General features: G+C 47.6%; 1 protein-coding gene across 5 annotated transcripts in view; it reads left to right on the top strand.

Moving 5' to 3' along the window:
- Positions 1 to 22875, top strand: part of ETS1 (ETS proto-oncogene 1, transcription factor) — a 122822-nt gene that overhangs the window by 86414 nt on the left and 13533 nt on the right. For 4 of the 5 annotated variants that reach the window (XM_034754494.1, XM_034754493.1, XM_034754496.1 and 1 more), the window contains 5 exons: positions 663 to 782; positions 1623 to 1823; positions 7873 to 7950; positions 9587 to 9835; positions 13787 to 14047. In XM_034754494.1, coding sequence (XP_034610385.1) covers positions 663 to 782; positions 1623 to 1823; positions 7873 to 7950; positions 9587 to 9835; positions 13787 to 14047 — 909 coding nt within the window. The remainder of the gene's footprint in view (positions 1 to 662; positions 783 to 1622; positions 1824 to 7872; positions 7951 to 9586; positions 9836 to 13786; positions 14048 to 22875) is intronic. The other variant, XM_034754495.1, reaches the window with a different exon arrangement.

Here is a 22875-nt window from a genome sequence, read left to right as displayed (position 1 = left end):
GAATAAGGACTGGGAATGGCTGAGCCATTACAAACATTGACTCTATCTCCCCTTGTAAGTATTCTCACACTTATTATCAAACTGTCTGTACTGGGCTAGCTTGATTATCACTTCAAAAGTTTTTTTTCTCTTAATTAATTGGCCTCTCAGAGTTGGTAAGACAACTCCCACCTGTTTATGCTCTCTGTATGTGTGTATATATATCTCCTCAATATATGTTCCATTCTATATGCATCCGAAGAAGTGGGCTGTAGTCCACGAAAGCTTATGCTCTAATAAATTTGTTAGTCTCTAAGGTGCCACAAGTACTCCTGTTCTTCTTTTTTTTGAAAAGAGAATCAGGCCCATTGTTTCTAACTCAGCAGTGTCCCTTACCCAAGAACATCCTTGAAACAGTGACATGACCCCAGGTTAAAACTACCACTTCCAACCTGTGCTGCATTGATGTGATATGTTGTCACATGCTATCCTGCTGGGGAGTTGGTGGGCGAAGTTATAAGGCAGCTGGGAGGAGGTTTAAATTCACGTTGTTAGGCTCACTTATTTTTCTGATTCAGTTCTGGATGTATAATTCCTGTGGCTCCAAACTCCGTTATCCTCTGCCTTAGTGGGGCATGAGATTCGGTGAGTTGTTTATTTCTCTCTTCCTCTGCTTCTTTCAGATATGGAATGTGCAGATGTGCCTTTGCTAACCCCGAGCAGTAAAGAAATGATGTCCCAGGCGCTGAAGGCCACCTTCAGCGGCTTCACGAAAGAGCAACAGCGTCTGGGAATCCCCAAAGGTACGGCACAGTAGTGCCCAACGGGCAGAACCCTGTGCAACAGGCAAAACCGTGATAAACCAGAGGCATTTCTTCATCTGAAATATCCTCTTCTCCAAACCTCTTGTTCCTTTCCATTCCATCTCTCTTGCCATCACCTTGATCCCTGGCTTCTCTGGCTGGAGGAATACACAGGCGATATCTTCCTCCATTGCTTGACAGATTGACCTATGTGATTTCTGTCCATTCAGAAGCTGAGACAACCTTTGCTCTCATCTACCGCAGTGAGCAATACACCTTTAATTGAGTTCCCTCTCCAGGCAGCATAGGGACTCTCTACCTCTGAATATTGTGTCATGGGAGATTTTCAGCTCCTTTAATTTTTACTATGGGCAGACGTGTCAGGTGTCCTTTGGCATAACCTGCAAGGTGCTTGTGGTTTGAATGAAAAAAAAAAAGATACTGGAAGACTGATGCCCGTAGGGAGAACATGGGCTGTTATAAACTTTGTCTCAAGCCAGGGTTAGGAGCAGAGAAAGGCTCTGCAGTGACAGACAAAAGTAACACTCGGCCCTACAGGATGAAGCTAAACTGATTATGTTCCCCACCATTGTACGTTATACTTATGTCAGGTGGGATCTGTGGGGCACTGCCCCAGTTTGTATAGTTGTAGGGATTACTGATATTTTGGTCCCCACTGATGTAGTGTATCTGTAACACATGGTGATTGAACAGCTGCTGTGTTCCACACTAGAAGCAGCTGCATTTCAGAGGGTGGGTGAAGTGACCACTGTAGATCCCTGACTATTAACTTCCTGAGAAGTATTATTAATGGCTCTCTCCCGTGACCCCTTGGTGCAGACCCCCAGCAGTGGACGGAGACTCATGTACGGGACTGGGTGATGTGGGCTGTGAATGAGTTCAGTCTGAAGGATGTGGATTTCCAGAAGTTCTGCATGAATGGGGCTGCCCTCTGCGCTCTGGGCAAGGACTGCTTCCTCGAGCTAGCGCCTGACTTCGTGGGAGATATTCTCTGGGAACATCTGGAGATCCTACAGAAAGGTAACTGAGTGGGTCACCATATGGGCTACACCAAGGGGCCTTGGATGCGTGTATTAAATAGGCAAACTGAATCTCAGGCCCTTCAAGAGCCCGACTTCAGGTCTGACTGCAGTAGGATTCAGTAATTTACCAACCTCTGGCACAGTGATGCCTCCAGACTTTTCAGCTAAACAGAATCTAGTGAGGCCATATTTGGATGGGTGACCTCTAAGGAAGAGACAGGTGTCGCAGGAAGTGGTGTTTGTGGTTCTATGCAGCTAGGGTTGCCATGTCTGGTCCCTGCCTTCCCTACCTCCGCACGGCTCCCAGAAGTGGCCACCAGGTCCTTGCAGCCCTAGGTGCATGGGCGGCCAGAGAGGCTCAGTGCGCTGCCTTTGCCTTGAGTTCCGACTCCGCAGCTACCATTGGCCGGGAACTGCGACCAAAGGGAGCTGCGGGGACAGTGCCTGCGGGTGTGAGGGCAGCACACGGAACCTCCCTGGCTGCCCCTACGCCTAGGGGCTGCAGGGACCTGCCAGCCACTTCCTGGGAGCCACGGTAAGTGCCACCGAGACCCCGCACTCCAGACCCCCTCCTGCACCCCAACCCCCTGCCCCAGCCCGGCGTCCCCTCCCACACCCAAACTTCCTCCCAGAGCTCGCACCCCCACAACACCCTGTCCCAGCACTGAGCCCCCTCCTGCACCCCAAACCCCTCATCCCCGGCCCCACCCCAGAGCTCACCCACCCCCTGACCCCAGCTCCCAGCCTGGATCCCCCTCCTTCACTCCAAACCCCTCATCCCTGGCCCCACTTCAGAGCCCACACCCCCCAGCCAGAGTCCTCAAACCCCTGCACCCCAACACCCTGCCCCATCCCGGAGCCCTGTCCTGCACCCTGAACCCCTCATTTATGGTCCCACCCTGAGCCCACACCCCAGCCCAGAGCCCATATGCCCCCGGCCCCCCAACTCCCTGCTCCAGCCCGGAGCCCTCTCCTGCACCCCAAACACCTCATCCCCAACTCACTCCGGAGCCCGTACCCCCAGCTGGAGCTCTCACCCCTCCCCCCCTCACATCCCAACCCCCCACCGCAGCCTGGTGAAAGTGGGGGAGAGTGGGGGACAGTGAGTGAAGGAGGGAGGGGGGATGGAGCCAGTGGGGGTGGGGCCTCGGAAAAGGGGCAGGGCCTTGAGAAGGGGCGGGGCAGGGTGTTCGGTTTTGTGCGATTAGAAACTTGGCAACCCTATGCAGCTGATGCCCTTTCCTCTGAAGGTCTGTCTACCTTTGAGTGCAGAGGGGTGATTCCCAGCTCGTGTGCACATACCCAGGCTAGCTCAGCTCGACTGAGTGCCTAAAAATAGCAGCATGTCCATGGCAGCACGGGCATTAGTCACCCTGAGTACAATCCTGCTGGACCCCTGGTACATAGTCAGATGGGTAGCCTGCGCCGTGGCCCGTGCCGCTGTGGATGCATGGCTGTTTTTAGGCTCTAGCCTGGGTACGTCTGTGCACGCTGGGAATCACACCGCCCTGCTCAAATGTAGACCTATCCGAGTCAGCACTGGGTGCTGCTGGCGATGTCGTCTTTCCGATAAAACATAAAGCAGAGGGGCCTGACCAGTTGTGGTCAGTGAAGAGCTCCTGGCACTCTTTGAAAGAGGAAGGGTGTTAACGCCAGCTTCTTGGCTGAATTCCAGGGCAAGGCAGGGACATTCTGCATTCCTAGAAATTAAAGGTTTTTTTTTTCCCCCAAGGCATTCACCCTTGGCCTAACTGGTTCCACTGGGAATTTTAATCATTGACTTCAATGGAAGCAGCTAGGCCAACACTTTTGAATCACACCCAAACTTTCCAGTTGTAAGTGGAAACAATTTTTCTTTGTTCCTTGGGTGTGGTTAAACAGCAGCTGGTGTTCCACACCAGAGGTGGCTGCGTTTCAGAGGGGGTGGGTGAAGTGATCTCTGTCTATCTATGCATACGACCTTTTGTGGAGCTTGATTTTCATAAACGATCTCTGGAGGGGAGAGTGCTTTAGAAATGCAAAGTGTCTGATCTGCTATCTTGGAGTGACAGAGCTACCTAATGACAGGAGGAGCCTGGGCTGTGTAATTGAGACACGAATAGTGGCAGCAGGCACATCCAATTCAGGAAAGTACTAAAGCACATGCTTGACTCTAAGCATCTGCTGTAATCTCATTAATTTCCTCAAGATTTATGGCCCACGGAAGTCAGTGGAATGGGCGTTGGATCTGGCATGTGCTGAATGGGGGCTAAAGGTCTGGAGCAAGTGGGGAAAGATGGTGGGTTTTAGGACCCTGTGAAGATACTGCTCCTTCACTGAGAATTTAAAGGAGCAGCTGCCCCAGTTTGAATCAGTGGAGATCTTGAGACTACCTTGCGACGTTCTCCCTACTGTGCTACCAAGGAATTGCTAACACACGGCGAAGGGCCCAGAAAACGCAGGGGCACTGAGCAAATTAAAACAGGCTGTAGCCCACTCTCGACCCCGTGATACAGCATCTAGTTCTTCCTAGGGCTGTTCCATAGCCCAGGCTTCCATTGCATTATGTATCCATATCCATTGCATCCACCGCCTGCCCTTGCCAGTAATCTGACTTCGGTGGCTTGGAGAGGAGGGGGATTTTGTGCTGTCCAAGAAACGCATTGTCAAATGGAGGTTAATTACTGATTGCTAATTTTACTGTCACCAGTGGTTTGCGAAGGTAAACACGGGTGTGCATGGTTGCTGCAGCAACCTGTGTTTTTCTGCTCCTTGTTTGGCTCCAGCATCTTTTCAGTTCTTTTCTTTTTCCGTTAGTTTTTATTGAGCGCTTGGTAAAGTCACCCACGGTAGCGGGATGGCCTTGTGGTTAAGGCACTCAGTTGGCACTCAGGAGATGTGGTTTCGATTCTCAGCTCTTCTGCCAACTCCCTGGGGCAAGTCACTTGGGCTGAGGTATTTAAGTGTCTAACTCCCATTAATTTCCCTTTGAGCATCTGGGCCAAAGTGACATACCCAACGGAATCTGTACCAGAGCTGGGAATTGATTTCGGTGGGAGCTAGGTGCCTAAATACCTTTGAGGATATGGCATTCTATGCCTCAGTTTCCCCCGCTGTAAAATATGGAGAACGCTTTCCTATCTCACGGGGAGGGGTTGTGAGGTTAAATCTATGATATGTGTAGGTGCTCAGACTCTGCGGTAATGAAGGTCATGTAATTACCTAGGTAGATAGATGCCCTTAGAAGAAAACTAAAAGCCTTTTTACAGGCCAGGCCCTGGATTCAGCACTGGCTGTTTCTCCTGCAAGAGTGTGAGGACAAGAATAAAGATGCAGTTCTGTCCATCTTATCCTCCGGGCGAGGGCCTGCGACTCAGGATGCCTGGGTTCTATTTCCAGCTGTTCTCCACACATGCTGTGTCACCTTGTGCAAATCCTATAGAGCCTTCATGCCTCAGTCCCTGTCTGTGAAACATGGTTATCTGCCTGCCTCTCAGAGGCCCAGGAGAATGTCTGTAAATCACTTTGTGATCCTTGGCTGAAAAGTACTTCTGAATAATAAAAAGGGCAGAAACCTTGTGACTTCCAAACTGGGAAGACAGGGCCTGCTCCTGCTCCTAATACAGTCAATGGGAAGGATCCTTATTATTCACATTATAATGCCACCCAGAAGCTCTGCCCCAAATCAGGGCTCCATTGTGCTAGGTGCTGTACAAACACAAAATCTCTGCTAGATTTTAAAATGTAAATGGGCAAGACAGATTTTTCTATCTGTGCACCTCACCCTCCCTGATTGAACTAACCTCGTTATCTCCATACTGATTTATACCTGCCTCTGGAGATTTCCATTACTTGCATCTGAAGAAGTGAGGTTCTTACCCACGAAAGCTTATGGTCCCAATACTTCTGTTAGTCTTAAAGGTGCCACAGGACCCTCTGTTGCTTTTTACAGATGGGAAATTGAGGCACAGAGCGATGGAGCAAATTACCCATTGTGCATTGGCCGAGCTGGGAATTGAGCGAACGTTTCTTGAACCTTAATCTAGTGTCTTAATCATCAGCCCTTCATTCCCAAGAGTAGCTGGCCATTTTCGTCAGCAGGAGCAGGACTGGGGCCTTGTCTGTGAGACCCAAAGCACGTAGCTTCACCTTCACTAAACCACCCAGAAGCATTAGGTCACATGAGGACACACGGCAACCTCCCGATCCCTCTTATTAACATGCCTCTCCTGTTAGCTCTTTCAGAGCGAGTGACTCACCTACCACAGGCTGCACAAGGTATAAAAATGGCAGCAGCTGGGCGACTTTTCCTTCATGTATTTGGGTGTTTGCCGTCGTATTTTTCCAGATTTCTTCCTAAAATAACTCCCATTTACCAGCAGCCATCAGTGCCCTCTGCATGACTGTAAACCTAGCTGAAAGTTGCCCTTTTTAACCTAGTCCCACCCTTTCCCTGTGGTCACCCACCCTGCCGCTTGGCAGACTCCGTGGGGGGATGGGGGGAAGCGCACTTGGGATTAGATCTCTCTCCACAAAACCTTCCTTTGTTTGAGACTATTTTCCACCCTGCAGTCCCAGGAGAGGAGGCCAAAATTAGCCTCCTTCGAGTGAACGTGCATTATCTTTGGTTATTTTTCTCCAGCCTCAGCAGAAATAAACACAGGGAAAGCAATTCGTGCTTTTAGTTTTGTTGCCCTTTGTAATGTCCCATTGCCCTGTGTCTGTCCATGTGCTGGGCACTCTGCAGCTGCTCCTGCAGTGAGCGAGGTGGGAACAACACGAGCCAAAGCAGACACTGTGCTGCTTCCAAACTGGGAAGACAAAATCAGCTTCCGCATGGGAAAGCACTGATGTAATGGATGGAAAGGGGGGAAATGAGATGTGTATTGAGTGTACAGTTATTATTAATTAATATCCAAGATCAGGCCCCATTGTGCTAGGCGCTGTACATACAGTAGAACCTCCGAGTTCCGAACCCCTTGGGAATGAAGGTTGTTCTTAACTCTGAACTGTTTGTAACTCTGAACAACCATTATGGTGGTTCTTTCAAAAGTTTACAACTGGACATTGACTTAATACAGCTTTGAAACTTTACTATGCAGAAGAAAAATGCTGCTTTCCCTTTATTGTTTTAGGAGTTTACCTTTAACACAGTACTATACTGTATTTGCTCTTTTTTTTTGTCTTTTGTTTTGTCTCTGCTGCTGCCTGATTGCGTACTTCTGTTTCCAAATGAGATGTGTGGTTGACGGTCAGTTCGTGACTCTGGTGTTTGTAACTCTGAGGTGCTACCTTACAGACGCCGAAGAGTATTCAGTAGGAGTACGTTGGTGGGTCTGCAGCAATGTCTAATGAATGTAGGAACAGCGTCTTCTGTGCCTTGCACTTTTTCCTTTGCACATGAGCGGGGCAGGAGCAGCAGAGGGGTGTATGCCCAAAACACAGGCGTGTTTTGGGCATACACACACAACTAAAGCTGGTTGAAAACTGAGGAAAATTTTCTGGAACAATGTGTCCCTGCTTTTCATTTAAAAAAAAAAAAAAGGCCAAAGAATGAAAAGGAGCCAAAATTAATGGAAACAAAACAATTAACATATAATAATGATCTATATAGCAAGATGACTTATTTTAAGCTTCAGAGCGACAATCGTTGAGCCAGTGTGAAGCCTGGTTGAGAGCTCTTTTTGTTCTGAATATCACCAGGTTCAGTCTTCAGCTCTTTTACACGTGATCCATATCACCTGTACAACTACACGGGCTTTCACCAAGTAATTAATAACATTTCAATAGTGCCTAGAGCTTCCGGCTGAGATCGGAATCCTATTCTGCACTGTCAGAAATCAGGCTACTCATTGGGGCCTATGGCTAGATTTTTCCAAAGAACCTAAGGGAGTTAGGCACTCAGTTCAAAGGGATTTGGACACCTAACTTGCTTCTGAGCCTTTGAAAATCCCAGGTTAAATGGAACCTGAATGCTTTTGGAAATTCTGACTTCCATATGTAACAGAGTTTCAGCAAAGGTGAGATTCCTATGAGCTTGTTTCTTTAACGTCCCTTTCTTCTTTTAGATGAGATAAAGCCATACTCAGCTAACGGAGTGAACCCCGCATACCCAGAATCCCGCTATACATCGGACTACTTCATTAGTAAGTCTGAGCCCCTTTTTCCCAAAGCTGCTCCTCTTTTCCTTCAAATAGTCCAGCGTATTAACGTGATTGCATCTGTCTTACAGTGAGCTGGCCACTAGCCTATTTAAAATAGCTGGAAGTGGTTAGAAAAGTGACAGTTGTTCTAGGGTTATCTCTTTTCTCAGTCTTCTGAGCCCCACCTGATTTGTGCGCTGACAGATTACTGCCCCAGTCATGGCAGAATGTGCAGCTTTCATAGTATGATTATCCCTCTTCTGTCTTGTGTCCTTTGATCATCAGAAAGATAGTGAATGTTGGGGGTCATCATTAGGCTTCAGAGTTAACGTTCACTGAGGATGACCCGGAGAAGTGCACATTTTCAAGCTGCTGCTTCAGACGGTCTGCATTCTCAGACAGACATCACTTCATCAGTCTAAAGACTTAAGCTTACATTTTTAGAAGTGGTCTCCACTTTTTGTTCCCCGGATTTTGGGCAATCAATCTGAGACCCTTAGGACCTGACTTGCAGAGCATCTGCCCTCCCACTGATTTTGAGTAGAGTTGTGGGTTCTTAGCATTTCTGAAAAACAGGCCCACAGTGTCTCAAATCAGCTACCTCAAAATCCAGGCATTTTTGAAAATGTGGACCTTAAAATCATTTACATGAAGGTTTAGATTCTGGAGCACCAGATGGCAGTCATCCAGGGAAAGTGCTGGGTCCTTGATCTGGCATGATCCAACCCCCAGCATCAGCCCTTCAGAGCCCATACAGCAAGGGAAGGTTCTATTGTGCTTTATGCACTATCGACAGAATTATCAGCTAAATTTGGATTCCACACTCTCTCTGGTCAGCGGGGAGGGTTGGAGCAGAAAGCAACTCGCTTGGCTTTGATGCCAGGTGAAGCTTGCTGGGCCAGCAGTGAGAGGAAATCTTGGTTTTGGTGTGTAAACAGCAGATTTCATCTAAAAGTGGTTGAAGGAGAATAAGTGTAGAGCAGGGAGATGTCATTCTAGAGGGGGGATTCTCCGGGCTGCCACTGCTTTTTAGGAAGGAAGGAAGGAAGTGCTAATCCTACTCCAGCATGCTGCATAGAACAGCAGTGCAACCCTTGCGTGAGTCCCACTGCTCCCAATTATCCTAACGTGATGTTTACTCTGGAACCTAATGATGACACACATTCTCTCCTAGTGATTGTGAAGGTGAGCAACCGCCATGTCTGCCATGTCAATTGGCATCCAGCTCCACTGTGATGTCAAGGACCCTCCTCCTCCTTTTCATACTCCATTTCCTGGGGAAACTGCTGGGAGCCTCCCCCTGGTGGTTTATCCAACCCTTCCTCCCATAACAACTCTGAGGTTGCTCCTATTTGCTTATGGCCCAATCTGGTGTCCACTGAAGACAACGGGAGTTCTTCTTATTACTATTTATTATTTGTACTGTGGTAGCACTTTGCAGCCCCAACTGAAATCAGGGTGCCTTTGTGGTAGGTGCTGTACATCCAGATAATACTTACTAAAAATAGACCCAAAGATCTCACAATATCAGCATGTTACAGGAGACGAGAGGTAGAAACAGCAGTGGTCTGTTTAGCTTTGAGTCATTGTCTTTTTGGTCAATAGCTAACACTAACTCACCCAATTGTTCCACCTGCAGGTTATGGCATTGAGCATGCACAGTGCGTGCCTCCGTCAGAGTTCTCTGAGCCCAGCTTTATCACCGAGTCCTACCAGACCCTCCATCCAATCAGCTCAGAGGAGCTCTTCTCCCTCAAGTACGAGAATGACTACCCGTCGGTCATCCTGCGTGACCCTGTCCAGACGGACTCCCTGCAGACAGATTACTTCACGATCAAGCAGGAAGTTGTAACGCCAGATAACATGTGCATGGGGCGCACCAGTCGAGGTAAGGGCCTGGCATCTCCAAAGTCTCTGCTTGGTTTTCCACTGCCCTCACTTCTCCTGTACACGCACGAGGGTCCCCTCTACCCTGGATGTTCCTTTTCAAGAGTCACAGGCAAAGAAACCATCAGTGCCCCATAACTAGTTCCACGGTGTTAGCCAAGGGTTACATATAACGTCCCAAAGCCTCAGCAGGTGTAAAATAATAATAATGAATAGTAGATCTCAAAGCGCTTTACAAAGGAGGCCCATGTCATTTTACAGCTGGGGAAACTGAGGCACAGAGCGGTGAGGTGACTTGCTCTAAGTCACCCAACAGACCAGCGGCAGGGCCAGGAATGGAACCTAGGTCTTCTGAGTTCCAGTCCAGTCCTCTATCTGCTAGGTAGCACTGCCTTCCCTTTGATTTCAATGGCACTACTGCAGTTTATACTAGCTGAGAATCTGGCCCAATGAATTGATCTTCACTGCTCCAGTGTGAGGTGAGTGGTGTTATCCCCATTTTAGAGGTGGGTTAACTGAGTCCGAGAGAAGGGTACTGGCCTGTTTCCGTTCAACATGAGGTCAATAGCAGAGCCAGGAATAGAACCCGGAACTCCTGTGTCCTAAATACCAAGACCAGATGCTTTTCTAGGGTAACATTACTTAACTCTAAACACACAGAACCAGATCCTGCACTGGTTTGAGTGGATTTGGCTTCACTGAAGTCAAAGCAGCTACACTGATTTACACCAGCTGAGGATCTAAGTCCTATGCAAGGAGTGGGCATCATCCATAGAGCACAAAGCCATTTGCAAAGGAGGGGATCATTATCCTGATTTTACAGATGGAGAAACTGAGGCACACAGCAGCAACATGACCTACCAGAGATCGCACACTGAGCAGAACCCAGGTATCTCCCAATACCTATCAGAATGCCAGTGTCGATACGAGTTGGTCTTGATGGCCAATGTTACATCTGTTCAATTTTTTAATGTGGAACAAGAACTGAAAAATGCCACGGGTTGGATGTTTGTGAAAAATTAAGCTGCTTTGCCAAGCCCAGCATCATGCCTCCACTCATTGGACTCACATGTATGTTACACTAACGGGGCTATTTTCATTCTCTTCTTTTCTTTTCTTTTTTTAATTTCCAAGCTGGGGAAAGGTTGTTTGGGAGGGTTATTTTTTTTAAAAAACGACTTCTGCTGGTTAAACATTTATATAACACAGGCAAATTAGGCAGATGTGGCGAGCCCAGGGGCAGCTGTGTTGCAATTTTAGGCAAGCCCTTTTGCAAGGGCTGTTTTTGACGATCAGCTTCTAATTTGGTTCCTTCTCTTCTCTTGAACGTTAAAAGCAGGCATCTTGGTAATTCTTATTGAAAGACTTTCACTATCATGACTCAATCTTATACTGGCCTACAGGCCCCACAAGCCTCAAAGAAAGGGCGTTCTTCTGACATAACAGCCTCTCAACCTAATGCTAGGGCAAGAGGATCACAGAGAGAGGCCTCTATCAGTGAACCCCTTAACATTTCATTTGTGATTGAAGAAACACAATGGTCCGGATTCTGGTTGACACGAAATCCTGCTCTGATTGTGTAAATGCACCCTCATGTTGGTGTAAATATATTAGGGATAAGGTCTCTTAATACTGCCAGAGTGGTGTAAAAGGGGACTTCATATAAATGGGTATCCGGCCCCCAAGTTTGTTATAAGCTTATAAATTCCATACAAAAACAACATTAGAAGAGTGTTAAGGTTGCAAATTCAAGCCCCTAAAAACAAAGGAATGCCAGAATTAAGGCTACCCGTGCAACCTGAATTTGGCCCTCTTGTGCATATGCATTATGATACAGTCTTTAATTACATGATCACAGACCCCCCCCCCCCCCCCATCTTAGCATGCTCAGGGCAGATAGAATCTTTGGAGCATTTAGCTGCCAAACTACAAGTCTCTATTGAGCATGTGCAAACTGGGATTTTTTTCAAAGGCTCATAACTTGACCTAATGGAGGTGGATTTTCAATAGGTGACAAAAGGCCTGACCTCCCTGCCAAATTTCATGTTCTTGCTACAAAGTACGGAGGGGCTAGAGCATTTCAACAAAATGGTTGTATGAATTTTTTAACATGGGCAAAACACTTTTTCTCTAACCCTGTTCTGAGAAAATGCAGAATCATTTTTGCTGAAATTTTCTCGCCCCAAAATATATCATCCTGAAGTATGGACATTTTCAGTCCAAATGGATGAAATTTGGCAAGTTCTAAGCAACCGAAAACAAGGAATTATAAATAGAAAGTGTTGGCCAATCTTAATTATAGTCATTGTTACCTGCGTCACGTGTAGTAAAATAATGTAAATTAGAGATGGACCTGAACTGGAACCTCAAATTTGAAATCCTTCAAGACAGAAGTTAAATAATTAATATTGACATATAGCTTATCATCATTAGGTTTCAGAGTCAACACACCATTAGGATGAATGGGAGCTAAAGTCCTAAAACTCAGCCCATTAGTCATTGAAGAAAATGTCAATAGGCTTTCACACCCACATTAGTTAAGCTTTTCTTGCTGCAAGAGCTGTTTAAACTAGAACACAACAAATATTTGGGTGAGCGTGCCAGCTCCATTCCGCCCTCCTTTCCCCTGTGAGATTTACTATCTGGGTCTGAGCCGCAGGCAGCTCAGCCAGTGGAAATTTCTTCAGGAGCTCTTACACAATCCTAGCAGCTGTTTTTAGCCTAGTTTGGGAAATTAATGAACTTGAATGATCCTGTTACGCTCTTGGCTTGTCAGTAAAGAGGTTGAGCAACAGGCAGAGTAAGGGAACCCAGAGAGTGCAATTGAAGGCATTTGGGGGTCGCTGTTTAGCCCCCTGCACTTTTTTTTGAAATACAGGGAACCCAATCCTGAGCTGGTGTAAATCAACATAGCTCCATTGAATTCAGCAGAGCTCCCTGCTTTACTCTGGCCGAGGATCTGGCCCCTAATATACTGCTCTCTGTATAGAAAACAATCAGTAGCATACGTGTAGCCCAGATGTGAGCACCTTCGTGGAGGAGAAAAAATAGTTGCTCGAATACTCAACCCACATCTCTCCCCCCCACTCCCCAGGTTTACTGGTGCTTGGGGGCATTGAGGTGCTAAGAGCTTCTGTTATGATTTCCTGCAATAGAGTCTTGTAGCAAAGAAACTGAGAATGAAGCTCAGCAGGACCTTGTGCTAGCCTTCTGCACGGGGCATGAATCGTACCTCCGCTTATACCATTTGGGACGTGCAACTGCCTAATTTACTCTATGGACGTACCTGTTTGTATGGAAGCTCTCCAGGGCTTTGTAAAGTGTCATGCAAGCCTATGGTGTTGTACAAATGATCAGGTCAGAGGATTCAAACCCAGATCCTGCAGGTGTGGCTCTAGGATTTTCCTTTGCATTGTGGCTGTAGCTTCCACACCTGTCTTCGGAACACATGGTCCTGCCTGTCTGTTTTTAGTGGTGTATTTCTCTTCAAGCCCCAGAGCAATCCCCTTTCAGAAGGTGGGTCAAATTTAGGTGGCCACAAATACAGTTCAGGGTATTTCTGGGGTGGAGACTCCGAGTCCGGATTCCTGGGTTCTTTTCCTGACGCTCTACAAGTGACTCACTCTGTGACCTGGAGCGAGTCCTGTCATTTCTGTGTGCCTCAGATTGCCCTGCTCTGTAACATGGGTACAGAAAATATACACCAGCCTCATGGAGGTCAATGCTTGATTAACGTTTTCTCTGAGGTGAAGGGTGCACTGGAACAGCAGTGTCTTGTCTGGCTTGGAGCTGAATGTAGTTAGCAGGGCTGTGGCCCCTTCTGCCGTCTGCCTGGCTGGCAGATGGAGTGCACACCTGGGGCGTTGTCCTTCTCCTGACCTTGATTTGTGCTTCTCATTTAAATTGCCTCCTTGCAGGCCGGGTGATTCTCATTCTCCCTTCTGCTTGCCAGGTAAACTAGGGGGCCAGGACTCCTTCGAGAGCATAGAGAGCTACGACAGCTGCGACCGCCTGACGCAGTCCTGGAACAGCCAGTCGTCTTTCCAGAGCCTTCAGCGCGTCCCCTCCTATGACAGCTTTGATTCTGAGGACTACCCCGCGGCGCTACCCAATCACAAGCCCAAAGGCACCTTCAAGGACTATGTTCGAGACCGGGCCGACATGAACAAGGACAAGCCAGTCATTCCTGCTGCTGCCCTCGCTGGCTACACAGGTAGGGTCACCTGCCCCAGGGCAGAGCCTTTCTGAGACGGCTCTTGGGTTCCGTTCAGAAGTGAATCTGGGGCTGGTGAAAGGGGTGAGATTGGTTGACTTGGAGACTGGAGGCCTCGATGCGCAGGACAGGTGCAGTGAGCAAACCATCCCCCCTCATTTACGGGTCTCAGCCCTGACTGAGTGGGGCAGGGTTTATAGGGGAAGAGATGAATGGGTCCCTTCGAGTGGCCTCCAGCACACCAGTCCTAGTGATGGCGTTTGGGATGTGGACACCTCCCTTTAGGAGCGGGACTGAGAGGCACCAACTACAGAAGAGCTCAGCCCTGCACTCTGAGAACCTGCATCAGGGTCTGCGTTTCACCTCAGTTCCCTATCTCTGGAGGAGGCTGGTCCAAATACCCCATAACTTTGGAGGTGCCCAGAGTCTGGGTTCCAATGTCGTGACACGGGCCCATTCACCGGCTGTCTCACTTCAGTCTCCAACTATCTATTGGAAGGAAATAGCTTTTGGGCATTGCTGTGAGAGCAGATTCCTAGCAGTGACCTAGAGGTGAGAGTCCCTGTTATCCCATCATGTCTCTTGAGCCAGCCAGTCTTGGTCTCATTTATACCTGTGCAAAGCGGGTGCAAAATTGCCACCTTGCTTAGTCCAATAGCGATTTACCCTTACTTTGCACAGCTGTGAATGCACCATGTGCAAGGCACTGGAGAGCCAGGCCCCTTACTTTTCAAGGTAGGTGTTTTCATCATCATCTAGGACAATTGTTCTCCTCTCCGTACTGTTATGCAGTGCGCCGTCAACGTCTCTGCAGCCCTCCACCCCAGAGGTAGCTGCATTTTGAGAAGCACTGCACAGTCTGAGTATAGGTTGCGACAGACTTTTGTAGCCTTGGGAATGGAGAGTGATGGAGGTGTAACGAGCCTGATTTTTCATGGCTTTACCCTTTATGCTTTCATACACACCGAATATTAGCACTTGCCATTCGCTTTGAACAGGGGTATGGCAATGGAGAATTAGGCCATATACATTCGGGAAGTGCTTCTTTCTGACGCTATGTTGCACGGTACTCCAAGAGCAATACTAGCCTCCGTCTGTCCTTACTCACGGTGAGCAAGGCTGGCAGAATGGGACTCTGGGCATGCACACAATCCGTGGAGAGCTTTTCAAGTGTGTTGATGGCTGGCTTTTTCCCCTGCAATATTGGAACAGTTTGCCCTTATTTGTTTCGGAATCTAGGCGAGCAGATTTTGTTATTGAACTTTGTACTGATTTTTCAGTTTGAGGGGGGGAAAAGTAGAGGAGAATGGAAGTTGATTGGACTTCAGAACTTATTTGAAACCAAGATCAAAGAGGTGCAGCACAGTATCTTTCGTCAGTTCCCCTTCCACTCATGAATAGTGACCCCTCGTGCACCTACTGGTGGCAGCTGTGCGCTGGAGGAGTCTTGAGGCAGAAATAGCATGTGCAGATAAAGATCAAGAGGCTCGGAGCAGATCCTGAGGTGAGACCCTCCCAGAAATCTCCTCCCACTCACACAGTTCCTCTTAGGGCTGATAATTTTATTTTTTGTGGGGGGGCGGGGGGATGAGGGGGAGGTGGGAAGATAATTTTTGGAGCTATGTGTAAAAAGGAAGTGGTTTGTTGCTATAGCTTTAATTTTAGAGAGAGATCAACCCAGCCGACTGAATGGGAGTCTTTTAAGTGACCTGTGCAAAAAAACCCAATTGAATCGTATTGCAGTCCTGTGTTAGATACTGCCCTATAGGACGTGACCGGTGAAACACACACAGCTGTGGGAGGGGCCGTGTGACATAGTACAGTACATTCATCATGGCTCCATTCCATAATATACACTTCATTTGTTTCCACAAACTAGGCCCATAAACAGCCCTGGCATTATTTTTCCCCCAAGCCAATTAATTCTTTCCACTTCTAATAGAGCTTTTCACCACGGGAATCTCAAAGTGCTTTGGAATCCTGATGGCCCTATGCACTAGTGCCGATCCCCATTTAATGGAGGAAACTGAGGCACAAAAGTATGTTGCTGAATTAGGGGCAGAGCTGGGTACAGAATCAAGATCTCCTGTTTCCCAGTCCCATGTTCTCTGAGTATGGGACCATACTTTCTCCTCCAGTAGGGGGTCTTGGTATATGCAATACAGGGCACCCAAGTGCCCATTTTCATGTACAGTTACTTTGCAGGTAGTGGCAAATGTTTTAGGACATTTTATGCTGATGATCAGGCACACGTTTTCCTTTGCTTAGTTTCCTCCCATTGCTTTATGTCCTGCCTCCTCATATTCGGTGCCATTGCATTCTTCAATGGGGACACTTAGCAGGGTTGTTGGGGCCAATATGTGTCAGGGAAGAATCTCACATGTGAGTTCCTTTCCAAAGCCTGCTCATACAGTGTGACTCTAGGCCTAGTATGGTCAGACTCCTTGAAGAAACTTGACTGAATCTCCTAGTCAGCCGACCATACAGAGGGAGCAGCCTTTCCCCTCCCCCAGCATCAAGGAAGTCTCTACTCAGTCCTTGTTCTGCTCATCAGAGTCCTGAAGTCAGTAGGAGTTTTGCCTTGAGCTAGGTCTTGAGACCATGCCCTCTCCCTAGTTACAAGGGCTTGTGCTGTTTCTCTCCAGCTCCGAAGCTCATAATTTAGAGCCGGGCAAAGTTTTTCAGACAAATAGGTTATTCTCCAAAAAATACAGTTTCTGTTCGACCAAAACTATTTGTGAATTTGGCTGAAATTCGGTGAATATATTGGGCCAATATATATATATATATTTTTAAAGTCAACAAATTTTGTTTTAGAGAGACAAGGTGGGTGAGGTAATATCTTTAATTGGACCAGCTTCTGCTGATGAGAGAGAAGTTGGTCCTATAAAAAATGTTCCCTCACCCACCTTGTCTCTAATATCCTGTGACCGACACGGTACAACAACACTGCATACAGAATTTTGTTTTATTTTCTAAATGAGATGTTTTGCCTTTTTTGTTTTGACATTTGGAGCAGATATTTAGGTAGATTTATTTTAAATAACAGAAATAAGAAAGGTAAAAACCCATCCATTCATTTTAGATAAAAAAAAAAACCATTTAGTTTAACCCAATGTGAATTTTCTTTCAGATTTTTTTGGTTCACACACTGAACCAAAACAGTCAGTTATTCATTCAGCTCTATTCATAATCAGCTGTCAATAAGTAGGATGTGTATAACACAGAGCATGTGCCTAACAGAAGGCCAAGTATCTCCCAAGGAGCTCTGGGTGCACCGTGCATTGGTGAAACTGATCTGCCCCAAACTAAATCCAGGCATTTCACTTCACTGTTACGTGTGATGGACACTTGACAGAAAACCAAAGCACCAATTCCCGTAACGAGCTAGATCCTTTATTCCACACAGCAGTACCACCAGTCCAGAGCATCTCTTTGGACTCATGCCTCCAAGAAGTGTGATCTTTACTTATTTCCATATCAAAGCACTCTTGACTACAACCCAAATGCTGCCTGCTACACGTTAGTGTAAGAAACATGCATACTCTTATGGTAATCTCCCTTGCCATGTTTCAAATGCCATTTTGAATCGGGGGAAAAAATCCCTAAACACCAGACCCAAGGTTTTTCCAAAGTGACTGGTGATTTGGGATGCCTCCATTTTTCAGTGCCCAGACCTTAAGGGGGCTTGATTTTGGGGAAGTGCTGAGCACCTGTCATCTGAAATCCAGGCTCTTTAAAAGCATCTCAAGTTTGGTCCCTGGAAATTGAGGCACTCAAAATCACCAGTCACTTTGAAAATCGCGGCTTTAGGACATTGGCCTTTGCTCAGTCTAGTGGAGTTGCTGTCTTTAGAGCTCAGTTTAGTAAGGGACTGGACCTGCCTCATTATTGTAGGACAACTGCTGCAGCAGATGAAGTTTGTGGATGTGTCAATCCAGAGGTGTGATTATAAAGATCTCTGATTCTCCGGGGCCTTGCATTTCCTCTCCTCATTTACACCCGGATAAAGGAAATTCAGTGTGGGTATAAAATGCAGCCGTGTGGATCTAGTTGCAGGATACAACCACTTTGCCCAAGAGCAAGTGACAACACAAGCTCCAAAGCAGAGGAGAATTAAACCTCCAAAATTCTAATCTGGATTAAGCTATTTCCAAAGTGCGGGGGTGTTTGGAGCTGAGGTTTTGGTTCAGGCCATCTCTATAATGGGCCTTTGCAACCTCTGGTTTTACTGCATGCTGTAGCTTTTAAATTAATAGAGACAGTGGTGAGCCCAGAAAAGTGCTGGTATTTCACAAGCTCCTCCCCTCCAGGAGATAATGCCCAGAGCTCACACTGGGAAGAGACAGGGCTTCCCTATTTAAAAATAATAATAAATAGCAGAAAAGGCAAAACAGGGCAAGTGGGGTGGTGGAGTGGGAGTCAGGACTTCTGAGTTCTATTCTTAGCATTGGGAGAGAAGTGGTTTCTAGTGACTGGAGCAGAAGACCTGGGAGCCAAGATGCCGGGATTCTGTTCCCAGTTCTGGTAAGGAAGTGGTCTCTAGCAGCTAGAGCTGGGGACTGGCAGTCAGGACTCCTGGGTTCTATTCCTTACTTGGCCACTGACTCACATAATGGCTTGAGCAGGTCTCAGTCTCCATGGCTCAGGTCACCAATCTGTAAAATGGACACAACAATCTTTACCCAGGCAGCCAGGCTCCGTTGAGGTTTGCCGAGCGCTTTGAGCTCCTCTGAGCAAACACATTGGGCAAGCGCGTGGTATTTTTGGCTGCGATCCCTGTTTTGTATGTAAGACATTGACAATATCGGTCGGCTTTTGTTCTCAAGAGCCTGCTTTGCCGATGGCACTGGGAGGTGCCGCTGTGCTTTATCACTAGAGAAGCAGCGTGCCGATGGTATCAGCCCTAGGAGGCGCACAGTTTGTAGAGAAGGTGCATTTTGGCGGAAGCCCAGCTTGCATTTGATGTGTTCATAACTCAGCTAGCGAGCAGAATTTCAAAGCCGCCTTATCTGCCCCCACATCTTGACCTAATTTAACAAGTTGCCATGGTTGCTCGGCGAGGTTGATGCAATTCTCTTATCTTTGGGGGAAGAATGTAACTGCGCAAGAGTTCATGAAAATTCAGTTTCTAACCTGTTTCCACACTCACAGGGACATGGCTAGGTCAGCTGAGACTGCTCTTCTTACCTCCTGGAGGGGCATTTTCAAAGCTCTGTGCCCAAATGCCCGTTCCAGGGCTGAGATTTTCAAAGCAGTCTAGGGGATTTAGACACAACTCTTCCATGACAGTCGGGCGAGTCGGGTCAAAGAGTGAGAACTGTGGAATGGTCTCCCAAAGGGAAGCAGTAGAACCTCCATCCTTTGAGGCTTTTAAAACTGGACACACAAAGCACTGGAGAATATAGTGCAAAGAATAAACCTGCACTGGTCCAATGTAATGAGTTAGCTCTTAACTCTCTCTGATTTCTGTGACCTGTTTTTTCCATGATGCGTGCCGGGAATCTTTAGCCTGACCCACTTCAGCCGCTGATCTCTTAGCCAGGGGGACCATCTAGCACTTCACACCTCCTTCTGCCCATTGTGGTCACTTGCCTGCATCACTGTGGGCTGGTCTCCAGCAAATAAAATAGCACATAGAGCAGAAACGTGGGGTGTGTTCGCTTCACGAGGCCTAGCGCGTCAGCTTCTCTGCAAAGCCCTTGACATTTGGCTGTGGCTTTCCATAGAGTTATTATTTGTAGTGTAGTAGTGCCTGGAACCCAGTTGATTTCAGAGCCCTGTTTTGCTAGTCGCTGTACAAAGACCTGATCAAAGACAGCTCCTGCCCCAAAGAGCTTAGAGCCTAAATAAACAAGGCAGAACTATTACCCCCTCATTTCATGGAGGGTGAAGCAATACCGAAAGATGAAGCAACTTACCCAAACGTATACAGCAGATCAGTGGTAGAATGAGGAACTGAACTGAGATCTCCTGTGTCTTAGGCCATCACGAATGAGTAAAAAGTTACAGGTGCTTTAGAGGGTAGCTTGGTGCCTAAGGTGTTTATAGCCCCAAATTAATAGTATACAGGGTCTTAATTAATAGCATGCATTAGTATGCAAGAGTATTATGCAATTATGCAAATTAGGCACTAGTATGCATGCTCTTAATTTCATTCTTAGTGACAGAAGTGTTGCCACTTCTTTACTGTGCTGCCAGGGAAGAAGACAGCTAACATGAGACTGCAGGGGACTATCTGGCTCCCATGAGACTTTAGCTCCGTGATACATGCAGAAGCATTTCCATTGAACAAATCACTCCTGCAAGTGTCCCCACCACTTTGCTCAGCTGAGATCCAGACCTGAGACCCCCCTTCCCCAACTGTCTCGAGAATATGCATCGGAAAACTCTTCTCTCCCCGCAAATCCCACTCCCTATTGCAAAGACCAGTGGCCCATGTTGGACAAGCTGTTGTTTCTGAGCAAGGACTGCCTGTTTCATTTAAAAGTGAAAGAACACAGCTGCCGGTTTACAAGAAAGAAATGACAGCATCGAAGAAAGTGGGTCTCTTTAGGAGATCTGCATACTCCTTCTCTTCTTGCTGCCGCCCACGCTGCCGGCTGAAACTCACAGGCCTGACAGGTGCGATCTGAAGGGGTTGCGGGGGGGCGGAAGTGTGCTGTCTCCAGCCAACGTCAGAAAGCCTGTTAACTGCACTGTTCTCAGTTCCTCTCAAGTCACAGGAAGAGATGCTCAGGGAGCCACATGGAATGCGACAGCCTGGACATCTACATTCCGTGCAGTTGCTTGGGGAGAAAAGTCAGAGTCCATATGGCATTCTTGACTATTCCCTGCTGCTGGAGAAGGGTGAAGTCGACCATCTCTGTGAAGCTGGAGTGGAACAGTTATGAGAGTTCATAAGTGCATTCAGTTGCCTCTGGTGGACAGACAAAAAGTGGCTGTTCCTAGGGACAGGCGGCTGTGGGCGAGTGGTTGTTTCATTGCCTACCCTGTTTGGATTCCGGTTCAGTATGAACTTTACCTGCTGTTGAGGGATGATTTCAAGCGTAACTTTACATCCTAGTTTCCCCTACGACCTGCTTCTAGCTTCCACTGCAAATGGCTTTTCGAGGTCCGTTTCTCACCCTAAAGTGGAACCCGGCGGATGGGGCCCGGGCTTGGTTCAGTGGCCCATATGCCACCTGCCAGACATATGCAAATGACAGTAAAATCAGCCCTATGCAATGCTGCCCAACCATGACCGTAGCTCAGCTTTTAAAACAAAAGTGTGCAGCCCGAACCACCGAGCGGCATGACCCTTGCACTTCAGAGTTGACTCTTCAGTGATATAGTTTTACTAGTCACTCCTCGGAGCAGTTAATCAGACTATGAAATAGCAGGTTTTGGGTGCCATGAACACAGATAGTACATTGGACTCCCAGTGCCACCTTCATGACAGAGGCCTGAGACCCATCAGTACCCCCACTCCATCCTCCACCTGCCATGTGGGCTGGCACTCCCTAGCTTGCATGCTCCACCGTGGATGCTTCCTGGATTCTTTTGAAACTAGGGATGATCCCAAACCAAAATGCTGGCTCTGATCATACCCAACTTTGAGGCAAGGTGGAGCTGAACTTTGCCACTGAGATCCATCTCTGACACTCCTCTAGGATGCTCCTAACAAAGCAAAATTTGGTGAGGGAGAGAGACGGGGAAGAACTGCCCATGGCTGATATGGGGGATGAAATGCAGAGGTACAACCTCACCACTGTCCAAACCTACCCACTGTCCAGGGCCAGCAAACAGGCCTTGGCCCCTCCTGATTACACTGGTCTCTGAAGCTCTGACATAGGAGGTCCAGGTCAAGGTCAGTGCGTGACAGAAGTGAAGGCTGCTTTGGAGATGTTGCTATGCCCACTTGTTGTGTTTGGTTGGAACCACAAACCACACAGCGAAAAGAATAGGTGCGCCGCTCTCGTTTTTTGTTTTGTTTCTTTCAAACAATGGTGTTGGGGGAGGGGGTGTGAAAATCAGCCAGAGAAGGAGCGGGGTGACATGTTTCAGATAGGGCCTCACCATGTAAAGTAATGGCCTGTCTATGATGGTGGCGGGAGGGCGGAAAAAAGCCTGGAGGGGGAGTTGCACTGATGTAGCCACACTAGTGCAAATAGTCTTTGTAGATTCATTGCATCAGTGCACGAGAGGGCTTGAACCAAAGTGATTTACCACCGTGCATTGCCCTGGTCTAAACCCTATCTGGTACTCATGCAAGCACTAGGGAAGTGGTGCAAGTTTCCCTAGTCGAGTCCTGCCTGCCTGCCTGCCCCTCTGGGCTCAATCCCACTGTTAATAGGACCCCGTTAGGACCCCTTCCTAAAGTCCTAATAAAAACCCAGTGTTGCCACAGATCTCTGTGTTTCTAGCAATGCCTCATAGTTATAACAGACTCTTTCATCTAAAAGGGCTTTGTAACCACATCAGACACTGCTGAAATGTGCCCACCTCTGGGGTGGGCTATGGCAGCTGTTTAACAGCTCACCAGCAACGGTGTAGGGCAGGAAGTGAAGCATACCACATTCATTTCACTCTGCAGGGGGCGTTTAGGCAGGCAGAATTCACTGACCATGGTAGAGTTTGGCTTAAAGGCTGGGGTTAACAAACTCTTTTGCAGTAGGGCCCAGGGACATTTAGGCCTCATGTGTCTTGGGTTTGGGCTTTGCATCTCCTTGGAAAGCAAGCGCTGTGAACAGCACAGCACCCCATAGTACCATGCTGCAGCATTCCTTCCTTCTTTGTGCGCTGGTCCAGAAGAGTGGCACCTACTTTATCACCAGCATCTCTTTCTG

This window comes from Trachemys scripta, chromosome 21, assembly GCF_013100865.1.
Source record: "Trachemys scripta elegans isolate TJP31775 chromosome 21, CAS_Tse_1.0, whole genome shotgun sequence".
Taxonomy (NCBI): domain Eukaryota; kingdom Metazoa; phylum Chordata; order Testudines; family Emydidae; genus Trachemys; species Trachemys scripta.
Note: the sequence above shows the minus strand (reverse complement) of the source record. Positions and strands in the feature narration are given on the sequence as shown.